The sequence below is a fragment of the Musa acuminata genome, chromosome BXJ1-8 (assembly GCF_036884655.1).
Source record: "Musa acuminata AAA Group cultivar baxijiao chromosome BXJ1-8, Cavendish_Baxijiao_AAA, whole genome shotgun sequence".
Taxonomy (NCBI): Eukaryota; Viridiplantae; Streptophyta; class Magnoliopsida; order Zingiberales; family Musaceae; genus Musa; species Musa acuminata.
Window position 1 is genome coordinate 7,133,931 of NC_088334.1, and position 11,973 is coordinate 7,145,903.

The window sequence follows — 11,973 nt, forward strand, 5'->3', positions numbered from 1 at the left end:
TTTGAAATAGAGAAACCATATCACCAAATTACTCCGATGGATGACTCATTTATCCTAAAATACAATTCAGTCATCCTCTCATTTCTTCTATGATATTAAATTTGAGCGGCCCACAATCCATAACGCTTACCAAATGTGCTGAAGAAAAAAAGAAGTTTCTATCATTTTTTAGAAGTGCAAAAAGAAAAAAAAAGATGTCAAATGTGCTTATACAGATTAAAAAATAATTTTATAAGGTTAAAAATAATTTTTTATTACAGTAATAGATTAAATATTTTCTTTTTATAAGTATAAGAATCGATCGAAATACCATTACATAGGCTAATATGTAATGAGCCTCAAAATTACTTCGGATGGAGGTTTCGTTCCGACGGTAAAGTTATCCGGTTCGATCTAATTGATTGGACCGATGGTTCATAGTCCTTAAGTAAGCTGGCACGCGGGGTGGACCGACCAAACCAGAGCGGCATTTTGGTTCTTGAGGAGTTCTCTTGGCGGCGACGATGGCGGGGGACGCAGCGGCGAACCCCGTGGCAGCGGCGGAGGCCGCGGTGGCGGAGGGCGTGAAGAAGATTCAGATATACTCGTCCTCATCGTCGTCCTCGTCAGCTAGGCAAGTGACTCCTTTTTGGAAAGGTAAAACCATCTCTTTTGGCTGCAAAAACAAGTAGGCGTCGATCAAAGAGGGACGCTCCGTTTCCTTCTCCAAATCCTCGTATAGGTTATCCATAAAAATGGTTCTTTTGAAGTTAGTCTTTTGCATTAATCTTGTATATTTCCAAAAACCCACAAGAACAAGTAGGCATCGCGTGCTCTCTCACCAAATGTTACGAAGAGGTAGTCCACCGGTGAAGATATCGAGACACTGGTCGCATAAAACCCACAAAAGAAGGGCCTAGATCAAGAAATCTACTCCCTCACCAATTCTTCTATCGGTCATTCATCCATGATAGAGTTTTATAAAGTTACTCTCAAAATTGTATATTCCTCTAACCCACAAAATTATGCATTGATCACTCACCAAATCTGCCGTATAGATCATCCATCCATGAAAAATAATTCTTTTGAGGTTACTCTTCGTATTAATATATTTGTCTTACTTAAACCCACAAAAGAAGTGGACATCGATCAAGGAAAGGAGCTCTCTCACCAAATTTTACATCTATACATGAAACAGACTTCCTTTAAAGTTACCCTTTGCATTGATCTTGCCTTTTCTCTTGAAATCCACAAAAGATGTGGGCGTGGATCAAGAAAGATGGTCCCGCACCAAATTTCCCATGGTCATCTATCCATGAAAGAGAACTATTTTAAAGTTACTTTGTGTTAATGTCGATTCTTTTCCGAAAACTCACAAGAAGAAAGTTGTTATCAATCAAGTAAGCTGCTTCCTTACCAAATCTCTCATATAGGCTATCCATCCGTGAAAGAAAGACCTTTTAAAATTATGCTTTCCATTAATCTTGCCTCTTTTCCTAAAATCCACAAAAGTATTGGGCATCAAACAACAAAGGTGCTTCCTCACCAAATCTTCTGCATAGGTCAATATTCAATGAAAGATAGTCCAATCATGCATTAATCTTATCTTTGTTCCTTCCTGATATCTTTGTGCAGAGAAGTATGAAAGGGATGCCAAGAAATACTGGGATATCTTCTACAAGCGACACCAAGACAGGGTGAGTTTCTCTTTCATTTTTGTTTGTGAATTTTTTATGTAGTTGGTAAATTTTTCCCTTTTTGAGAAATTAAATTTGTTATTTTGTATGTGTTCTGGGGGTTGCAAAGTTCTTCAAGGACCGACATTACTTGGACAAAGAATGGGGCCACTATTTCTTGGCTGTAAATCTTTTTTTCTCTGTCATGGAATTTATCTCTTTTAACTGAGGAATTCTGGTATACTGATTTGTTCTGTTTCTCATCATTCTTGTTCTTCTTCAAGGATAAGGATGGCAAAAACCTTGTTGTTTTAGAGGTAACCGTCAACCTTTCATCTTACTTATGGCTTTACTCAATGCTATTAAATTTGTTCCAAATTTAGCTTAATGAATACACATTAAATTTGCCGAATTTCTGAAACTTATGGAATACATTTAAAAATTTCTCTTCATATTATGGTCTTGTGTCTCTCGTTCTAATTATTTGGTTTTAACCATTTATTGGTGCTTGTGATGCATTTCGTTTAATTGTTAAATGTCTTTGATGTTTTGTATCTTAAAATTTTTCATGTCTTTTTAGTATATACAATTAAAACTATGGTTGTTAAGTATTTTCCAATCTAGCTGACTATTAGACTTAGCTTTATGATTGCTTGCCATTTCTTCTTATTGCAGACATTTTTTCTGAAATGGTCGGTGTTTTTGTAGCCCAGCTAATGAATTTGCTTGTTTTAAAAGACAAGCAATGTCAGCGTTATTAACAAGATAAATCTGTTTGGATATTAAAAAGAAGAGAAGTTTAACATAAATGTGCTTTAAGTTATATATCACGCAATTTCAACCTGGCCACCATCTTTATTGTGCTAAAACAGAAGGTGAAATTGTTCTTTTCTTTTAGTGTTGCAAGCTTCATTAACAACGATGAGCATGCAACGTTACATGATTTAGTATTTCAAATTCCATGTTCCAGCTTAGGTTAACCTTAAGCAAGTCTAGTATAAATCATATATTTCAATTTTCTATGCCTATATAAGTTTTCTTTTTTGACAACATTGGCTTGGTTGATGGGTGCTGGTCTCTTCTTTGGCTTTTGCGAAAAATAATTTGAGATTCTTCTTTCGTTCCCTTAGTATATAGCCAAAATTTTAAGAACTCCTGGTTATGATAGATCTTCAGGGGTGGTTTCAAACTTTCGATTGGCCTTTTTTGTATTTGCTGTCCTGTAACAATGATATTTATTTTTCTGTAGTTTTCAATTAATTGCTTGTATAGGGAATTTCATGGAGTCGTCCCTTGGTTCCTTGGGCTTGTAATGCTATAAAAAAGGATAAGTTTTGTACATGCTTGTTAGTTCCATTCTTGCTTTGCCTAAATTTACCTTGGCTAGAAGTTTAGCTTTGGATTTATATTGTTGACTATTTTATGAAGTTCAATCACAAAATCTGTCTTCTATGCAATCTTCTCATGACTGATATAGATCTAATTATTTCTTCTTTCTGGCCTTATCTATTTTTCTGTTTGCTTTTCATTCTACATTATTGTTGTTATTAAGCATCATTTGTGGAATTTATTTGAAAGGTTGGTTGTGGAGCTGGAAACACAATTTTTCCTTTGGTTGCAACATATCCATATATCATTGTTCATGCCTGTGATTTTTCGTCACGTGCCATTGACTTAGTGAAGGTTTGTTTTCTGCTTCCTGTAATTTTCTTTCTAGAGGTTCTCTTGCAATCTTTGTTCCATTAAATTTGATGTAACTGCTAAAAGTAAACAGATTCCAAAATCATACTATCACGTGATACAATTTTGTTGTCTAGAATCTTGTTATGCTGAAGGTAGTTTAAGTTTTATTGTAATGCTCATTAATATAATCTGCCAGATCCTGTAAAATAGCTATTACATCAACAGAAAGTATGGAAGCATAGGTTTATAGCACAATTTAAAGAATTTTCTGGATATCTATCAGACTTTGGTCATTGAAATGAGCCAAGTATATGCCACGTGGGCTGTCTTTTTAGACTCATGATTTGGTATCTGGTATAACTGGCTAAGTATTGGTAATTTGTCTGCTTTGTATTTGTAATTCATAAAGAAGTATATTAGACTTGTGGTAAGTTGGATCTAGAACAATCTAAACAAGTAATTTTTAAGAGGGGACAAGTTGCTGCAAAAAGAGCTGAACCAGACAGAAGCATGACCTATAATTTGTATGAACAGTAGCATAAAGTGACATGATGGCTCTTAAATTGACGAGATTTTGGCTTTTGATCGATCTAACTGACAGGGAGGACAAGTGTCCTTAACCCTTAAATAGTTGAAAGCTTCCGTGGAGCGAACTTCTTTCAATTAGAACTAATTATGCATTTTGGATTTTTAACTTGACATTATATTTCCTCTATGGTGCATCGCTAGTTTGGTATCTTGGAGATATTCTTCACTCATGTAGGCATTATTAATATTGGCAAATGCTAAAAGCCTTGCTTTGTATTGACCAAGGAATTAAATAGGAATTCACTGGTCCAACTTAGGACTGGTACTGGACCATTTAGGCTAGGTCCAATCTATATATATTTTTAAATTTTTTTCTGGTGATACTAGATTGTATGGGTCAGTATATCGTCTAATCTACTGATAACGGTGTCTAATCTACTCGTAACAGTGTCTGATTGGTTGCTGAAACTGGTAGTGGACCGAGATTGAAATCCTTATTTTAGAGAATCTTCCATCATTACAGTGTGTAATTTATGTGAAGTAATAGCTAATTTTTCCAATAGAAGATACTAAGTCTTCAAAGATATCATTCATATTCATTGCATGTAAAAAAAGGAAACAAAATATTTACATATTGCTAGTGTCCAACATGCATTTTGAGTGCTTCCTGTACTTGATCTTTAGATATCCTGCATATATTTTATACATTAACAAGTTAAGGTTGAAGATACTTATATGTGGCTTTAGTCCAAAATAGCTCTGCTAGTTGTTTGATATACTGAACCTTGATTGATTTGTCTATATGTGTGAAGTTGGTTATATCTTGGGTTTTTAATTTCGAATGATACCGCCTGTACCGGGCAGTACCGTTGATTGGTGTTGTTTTCGCTCTGTTACCACACGAAATCGGTCGGTGGGAGAAGGAAGAAGAGAGAGAAGAAAAGGGAGAACTTGGAGATTCGGTGCCGCTCTCCCTCGACTATCCCGATTCGTCGCCGTCCTCCCTCGTTGGATGCCGCAGATGAGATGTCGCCTCCTCATCTGAGGCAACGAGGCCTCGACGTTGTCGGTGACTTCTCCTCATCCGTGCGTGGAGAAGAAGCCTCGGTGACGCCACCAAGGCTTCGTGGGAGAAGAAATGAGGCAACATCACCCTTTTTTATATTTCTTAACTTTTTTGTTATATATATATACACACACACACACACACACACACGAGATTCGGTGCCGCTCTCCCTCGACTATCCCGATTCGTCGCCGTCCTCCCTCGTCGGACGCCGCAGATGAGATGTCGCCTCCTCATCTGAGGCGACGAGGCCTCGACGTTGTCGGTGACTTCTCCTCATCCGTGCGTGGAGAAGAAGCCTCGGTGATGCCACCAAGGCTTCGCGGGAGAAGAAATGAGGCAACATCACCCTTTTTTATATTTCTTAACTTTTTTGTTACACACACACACACACACACACACACACACACACACACACACACTGAGCGGTACGCTAGCACATATCGCTCGGTATACTCGTACCATACTGAACTGAACTTGATACTCCGGTACCGTACGAAATTATGAACCTTGGTTATATCCTGTTATGAAAATAACATAAAATATTGTGTGAATAACCTGCGTGTATACTGAAGCATTTAACACATGTACAGGAGTGTTCACGAATATTTTCCATTACGAACACAACAAAAACAACAAGCATTTTGAATTTTTCTTGCTCTGTTACTTTTCTCTCTTCATGGATATATCCACTTACCGATACATACACATGCTTTTAGAATGTGAAAAACACCTTGGGATCAGCAGATCATTAAAATGGTCTTATGTAGTACAGAATTTTACACATAGAAAACATGAGAAAAGAGTGTGGTAAGGAGAGTAATTGAACATCTGATGTTAAGAAAAGATTAGGTGTCATACTAGAAACATATAACCTGTTTATGCATCCTTTTTCAAGGCGCCAAGCAAGCTTACAGTGAATGGTGCAAAACTGAAAATAGAGTTGCTTGCCAGAATATCATTTTCTACAAGCAGGATGTGACCCTAAGAGTTGTTCCCTTACAACCTGATCTCCTCATGAAACAACGTAAGACTGCATCATCCTTTTCACGAAGTATGCCCTTTATTATGTGACTCTATGAAATAAACTATCATGCAACGATACGTCTGGCATGTTCTGGTCAAAGATATTAATATATATTTTTTATACTACTATAATTTTCATTACCTTACCTGAGAAACTGCTTTGCAGGGACACAAAGACTTCTCAGCCGATCGCATTAATGCATTTGTTTGTGATCTCACAGTGCAAACCCTCAGTGAGATAATTGAACCTTCTTCTGTCGACATTGTAACCATGGTAAGTGATTATAATCTATGTAATAATTCTTCTTCAAGGCTTTCTGAATGGTTTTTTTAGATAGCTTCCCCTTTCTTCTTGTTACTATTAATATCTTCTATTTTGGGTCTTTGTTTTAGATTCCTAGTTGAGATACCATTAGTAGCCCAACTGCTGACACATTAAATAGGTTTTTGTGTTGTCCGCAGTTTCTCCGGAGAAGATGCCTTTGGTGCTACATAATATAAGGAGAGTTCTTAAAGTAAGTTTTTTCCTTTAAAAAAAAAAAGAGTAATGAGGGCATCATTATAGTCTACAAGCACCTCTAATTTCCTGCCTGACTTGTTCTCAGCCAAATGGTCGTGTACTTTTCCGTGATTACGCCACTGGTGACCTTGCGCAGGTGAGTTATGTTAGTACTACATTAGTTGGATTACTTAAATTCTTTATATGTCTTTTGAATCTAATGTTCTAATAAGAATCTATTTTGTACAGTTTATGACCAATTAAACTTATTAGAATTTTAATTTTAATTTTTTTTAATGTTATTCACTGAAATCTTTATGCTATGTGAAGACTATCTGCTTTACATTGTTTACTTTGTGAAGATCTAGACAAACAAACTTGTGGTCCCTTGCCTAGTTATCTCTTAGGTACAATTTCTTTAACCAAAACTTACATGTGGCCCCTTGCCTACTTGTCTGTTTTGCATGTAGAATGTTCTTCTCTTCAGAACTTGCTTGCAATATCACTATTCATATTGGTTTTGTCAAAATTGTTCACCATAAGAATTTATTTTAATCAACAGGCAACTTGGTTTGAATTTATTTTGGTTGTCATGTTCCCATTCAGTTTGTACTGAACTCTCTATTTTGCTTCACCAGGGAATAATTATACTTCTTTCTGGGATTTGGTAATTCTAAGTTCTAACAAACAAGCATATAATTACAAATATTTTACAGGAAAGGCTCACTTGCAAAGAGCAGCAGATTAGTGAGAACTTCTATGTCAGAGGTGATGGAACAGTAAGTTATAGATGAGCTTAGTTTTAACACGGACTTGATATTCCGGATTCCTTTTTCTTACTAATACTTTCCTGCACAGCGTGCTTATTACTTTTCCAAAAAATTCTTGGCAAATCTCTTTATGCAAAATGGGTTTAGTGTCGAGGAAGTTAGCATCTGCAGTAAACAAGTTGAGAATCGCTCGTTGGAAATAGTGATGAATAGGTACTGATTGGAGTAACTCTTTATTGTTGAAAGATTTTTTTTTTTTTAAATTGTCATTTAAAATCCTGATATCGTCTTTGATATTTTTTAAGTCAATAAATTGTGATTAAGTTAGCTGCTAGATATTACCATATGCATCGTAAAAACCTTGATTAAAGCTATATGATTGTAGTTGTTGTTCATTCATCTACTAGTGCTGAGAAAAATGATGAGATTTTAATCCAGCATTCATGCTTAGTTGTGCACATAAATGTAAAAATATTGCTGCATGAGTTACATCTTTTTTTCATGATTAGTAATAATTCTTCTCACTTTCTATGTTAATATGAGATTCAATTTTTGTGAAAATTTAATGTAACGTGGGTAGCATAATTTGTTACTTATATGAGGAATGGATTATTAATTTCGCTTATTAATTTTTTTTGCCTTTATCTTAAGCAAATCTTTGTTTTCATCTTCCAGCAGCCTCAGTTTCCATAAGTGGTTACTCCAGCATGGTTTCATTGATATAATTCCTATAGGTTTATGATTGTTTTCCAATGTGTTATTCTGCGATGTGCAGTCACTATGTAGCTAGCTGCCTTGTCTTTTTCTGTGAAGGACTGTTTATTATAGTGTTAGCATTACATTCACGTCTTGGGTATCTCCATTACATTTCACGTCTTGGGTATCTCTTGTTCTGAAGAACCTCGGTACTGCTATGGTGATCGGTGTTAATTTGTTTTATTTTTCTGCTTTTGGTCATTATCTTAGGCGTTGGATTCAAGCCGTCTTCTGCAACAGATCTTTGGTCCAAATGCATGAAAACATGTCGATCACCGAGAAATTTTTGAACAATTACGATGATACAGAAGTTGACGTATCTGACAGTATTGCTGACATGTTTGGCATGTCACCACCTGCTGATGAGGTAACTCTTTAGGCTCTTGTGAATTTTTGCACTGTTTTTCTTAAAGAATTATTATATATAATTTCTTGAACTAGTTGGAGCTTAGTAACAAAACATTGTTCTTCTTTTAGTTCTTGTTTGTTGAGAGTCAGTGGCAGATGATTTGAAATGTCTTGTTGTTATACTAGTGTCATTTTAAACTGGATTTTATAATAATAGTCATTTTTTCATTTTGCAATGTAAAGCTCATTTTTGCTAGGTTCTTATCTGTTTTAATATGGAAAAGGACTTACATGTTATAGTAATATAGACTGCTCTAACATTACGTTTATGATAATATGGGCTGATAAAGTCTCATTGGAATAACTGCCATTCATGTAGTAAGCCTCTACAGATTGAAATGGCAGCTATTTCTTATTTCTTTTGTCTTATCAGTTTGTAATAAAACTTCTGGTTCTCTATGGACATGGATTGTGGTGCACCTGTAGTTTAACTCTGACTAAACACATGTTATCATGTTTCAAAGCAACTTTATCGATTTCTTGGCATTATCTCTTATTCATTAAACAGACTTGAATTTGGATTTTTAATGTTTAATGTCCAATCGGTCACAAGTTCTCACAATGAGAAGATGAGCAATGGGTGTGGGCATATTTTTAAGATCCAGCTGCCATAGGGACAACGAACATGACTTTTAATATTGAAAGGAAAAATAAAAATAAAAACCTCCATATTAAGCAGCATGTTTAATGTTGGTCATTTCTGCCTCATTGTAAATACAAATTCTGATTTGACCTATTATCAATATGCTCAGCTTGCAATTGATTATTACTGTATTCCAATACCTTAAGTGTGGCAACCTAGAGCAACAAAAATGCAGGTTAATAGCAAAGCCCTTCACTATTTTTTTTTTCCAGTTGTTAATTTCCATCAAATTTCCTCCATCAATTTAATTCATGGTACCTTACAATTTAATACTGTATAAAACATCCATGTTATTGTGAACAAAAATAATCTTAATATTAAGCTTCACATTCTCTTCAGACAAAGTAGTGATATTCTTCTCATAGCATGAAGCTGTGATAACTTTTTTAAACTGCATTGTGCTCTTACTGTTTCTTGTCATCCTAGCATGAAGTCTTGAACATGCTTATAATCTGGATTCAGTTGAAATTTGAGTTATTGCATTATCCAACATCATTGTTCTATTGTTGTAGATCGTTAGATAATAGAATCATTTGTTTAATAACTATTGGATAAACGCTAGTGATAATTATATTAGCTATTTCTTTTCCTTGATAGATTCTTGTAGTAATACTGTCATAGGTGGTAAGATATAGTTCCAGGACATTTATCATAGAGAATAAAGATATGATAGTTGGAAAAACAAAGTTTTGCCAAGAAAGGTTCCTTTTTCTCTTTTCTACTTCTTTGATATTCTTTTCTTTATTTTCATTGGATAAGATCAATATGTGATTGACAGTGTTGCTTCTTTCTTTAAGCAACCACTGAATTATATTATCTTGTGAAGTAGGTTAAATAAAAATGCATCAAGCTTCGATGTATCCATCTCTTATGTTGTTAGTTTGCATATGACAGAATCCTTTAATTGTTCTAAGTTAACAATATTTTATATTGCTTTTAATTTGTGGGTTGTCCTGTGATTGCAAGAAATAGGTTATCAAGATTGAAGTGAAAGACTACAGCTTTAAGATAAAAGCACTTGCTAAAGAATATCAACATACCTGCAAATCTACTGGACTTATGATATGGGAATCAGCTCATCTAATGAGCAACTTATTGGCAGAAAACCCTTCAATTGTTGCAGGAAAGAAGATGTTGGAATTGGGTTGTGGCTCTGCTGGTATCTGCTCAATGATTGCTGCTCAGTTGGCAGAGGTGGTGGTCTCTACTGATGGAGATACAGAAGCTCTTAGCCTTCTAAGAGAGAATATCATATCAAACTTAGAAACAAGTTTGCTTAATAAAATTGTGGTTAAGAGGTTACTCTGGGGAAATACCGAGGACATCAAAGCCATCAAGGATCTTTGTGGACATAGTGGAGGTTTTGAGATTATCATAGGGACTGATGTAACTTACAATTATGATGCTATTTCACCTCTGTTTGAGACAGCAAGAGAGCTGATAAGCAACCGGGAAAATGGGAATTGCAAGCCAGCCCTTGTATTATGCCACATTCAAAGAAGAGTTGATGAAAGCTCAATAATTTCCACTGCATTGCACTTTGGTTTTGAGCTTGTCGATAGGTGGGTTAATGGAATGCATTCGAGTCATGGTGGTATCATCAACTCTTGGTTCGTCGAAGGTGCTGGTTACATGAGTTTCTTCAAGAATACGCCACTGGCTATCTTGTATTTTCATGCCTGAGAAACACTCTCTTGCATGCATTACATAGTCTTTCGTCAGTGAGGTTGTGGAGTAATTCTCGTTCTTCTCATTGTTGTAATATTTTCTGTATCTAACTCCTATCTTCATTTTGCTTTTCTTTGCAGATTCACTTGACGGAGTAGGAGCATCGTGGAAGTAATTGTGCTCAGTATTGGCCTATATGAAGCTAAATTCTGACTTCAATCATTGTTGATCTGCAAATCGCCATTGTGGACTTGCATGAAGCCAATTCTGTGTTTTGCACGAGAGAAGTTAGTTTTGAGATAGCTGAATGTTCAGGTTTATAGAACTATTTCTACTATTCCTTTTAACTTTCTCTGTGCTTTGGAAGTTTGTTTTGAGTTCCAAAATGACAAATGCTGGCCTTGCAAAACAGTTTCTGTTTGTAAAATGTCGGATGAAACTTTGGTAAGTTTAATTTACCACCATCAGATTAATATTTTAGTTGTGAAAAATCGATCAACATCAATGAAATTTTATGAATAATTTTCAAAGCTTTGCCTAGTAGTACTGATTTCTTAAAAAATTGATGTGTTGCACGCAACCATGGCTACATACGTTTATGTCAAAGAATTTATTAAAGATTGTGCGTACGCTATAATGCCAGAGATTTAATGTATTATTGTAAAAAAAAGATCTAATATATAATTCCAATTTATCATAAAAATAGTGTTGTATGCAAACTATTAGACAGGATCTAATAGTCCATTGTTCCCCGAAACAGTTTAAGTTAGGTCAACATGAAAGAAGAAATTTGGGTCTTCCACATTGTATATTTTGAAATGATTTACCAAGAAACTTGGTAATCAAATAGTTTTGTCCTGTTTTATATTTGATTTATACAAAAAATTCATCCCGACCATTATGGAGTCCAGCAAAAATTTCTTGCACAACAAAACCAAATACGAAAGAAGAGGTGTGAATATAGTTGCTGACAATGGTGGGGAAATGTCACAGACATATCATAGTTTTCACTCGACTTTTTATTTTTTATATTTTTTCAAAAGAGATGATATCTGAATACTTCACATATTTTCTTCTTTTTTAGCAGTAGGATGGATTGTGACTTCCTATGAAAACCAGCAGAGCTGTTGTTCAGCAAGCAACAAAGATATTTACACACCACAACAGATTTAAAGATACTGGGAGTTTCTGCACAACACCACCTTATATATATATATTTTTTTCTTTTTTGCAAATATATATACTAATTTTACTATGAAACAATTTCTTAC

At 35.1% G+C, this 11,973-nt stretch overlaps 1 protein-coding gene across 3 annotated transcripts; it reads left to right on the forward strand.

Moving 5' to 3' along the window:
• Positions 1-445: 445 nt before the first annotated feature.
• Positions 446-11,232, forward strand: LOC135587321 (tRNA N(3)-methylcytidine methyltransferase trm141-like). 3 transcript variants are annotated; one of them, XM_065078579.1, is made up of 13 exons: positions 447-636; positions 1,615-1,676; positions 1,786-1,839; positions 1,940-1,972; positions 3,234-3,338; positions 6,125-6,232; positions 6,402-6,473; positions 6,564-6,614; positions 7,174-7,236; positions 7,316-7,440; positions 8,194-8,350; positions 10,007-10,760; positions 10,843-11,232. In XM_065078579.1, exons 1-12 carry the CDS (start codon positions 504-506, stop codon positions 10,715-10,717), a joined length of 1,674 nt encoding a protein of 557 aa, XP_064934651.1. In that variant the 5' UTR covers positions 447-503; the 3' UTR covers positions 10,718-10,760; positions 10,843-11,232. The 3 variants fall into 3 exon arrangements, with proteins under 3 accessions (XP_064934652.1, XP_064934651.1, XP_064934653.1); XM_065078580.1 differs by lacking the exon at positions 10,843-11,232 and having other exon boundaries at positions 446-636; positions 10,158-10,360; XM_065078581.1 differs by lacking the exon at positions 10,843-11,232 and having other exon boundaries at positions 10,001-10,138.
• The last annotated feature ends 741 nt before the right edge of the window (positions 11,233-11,973 follow it).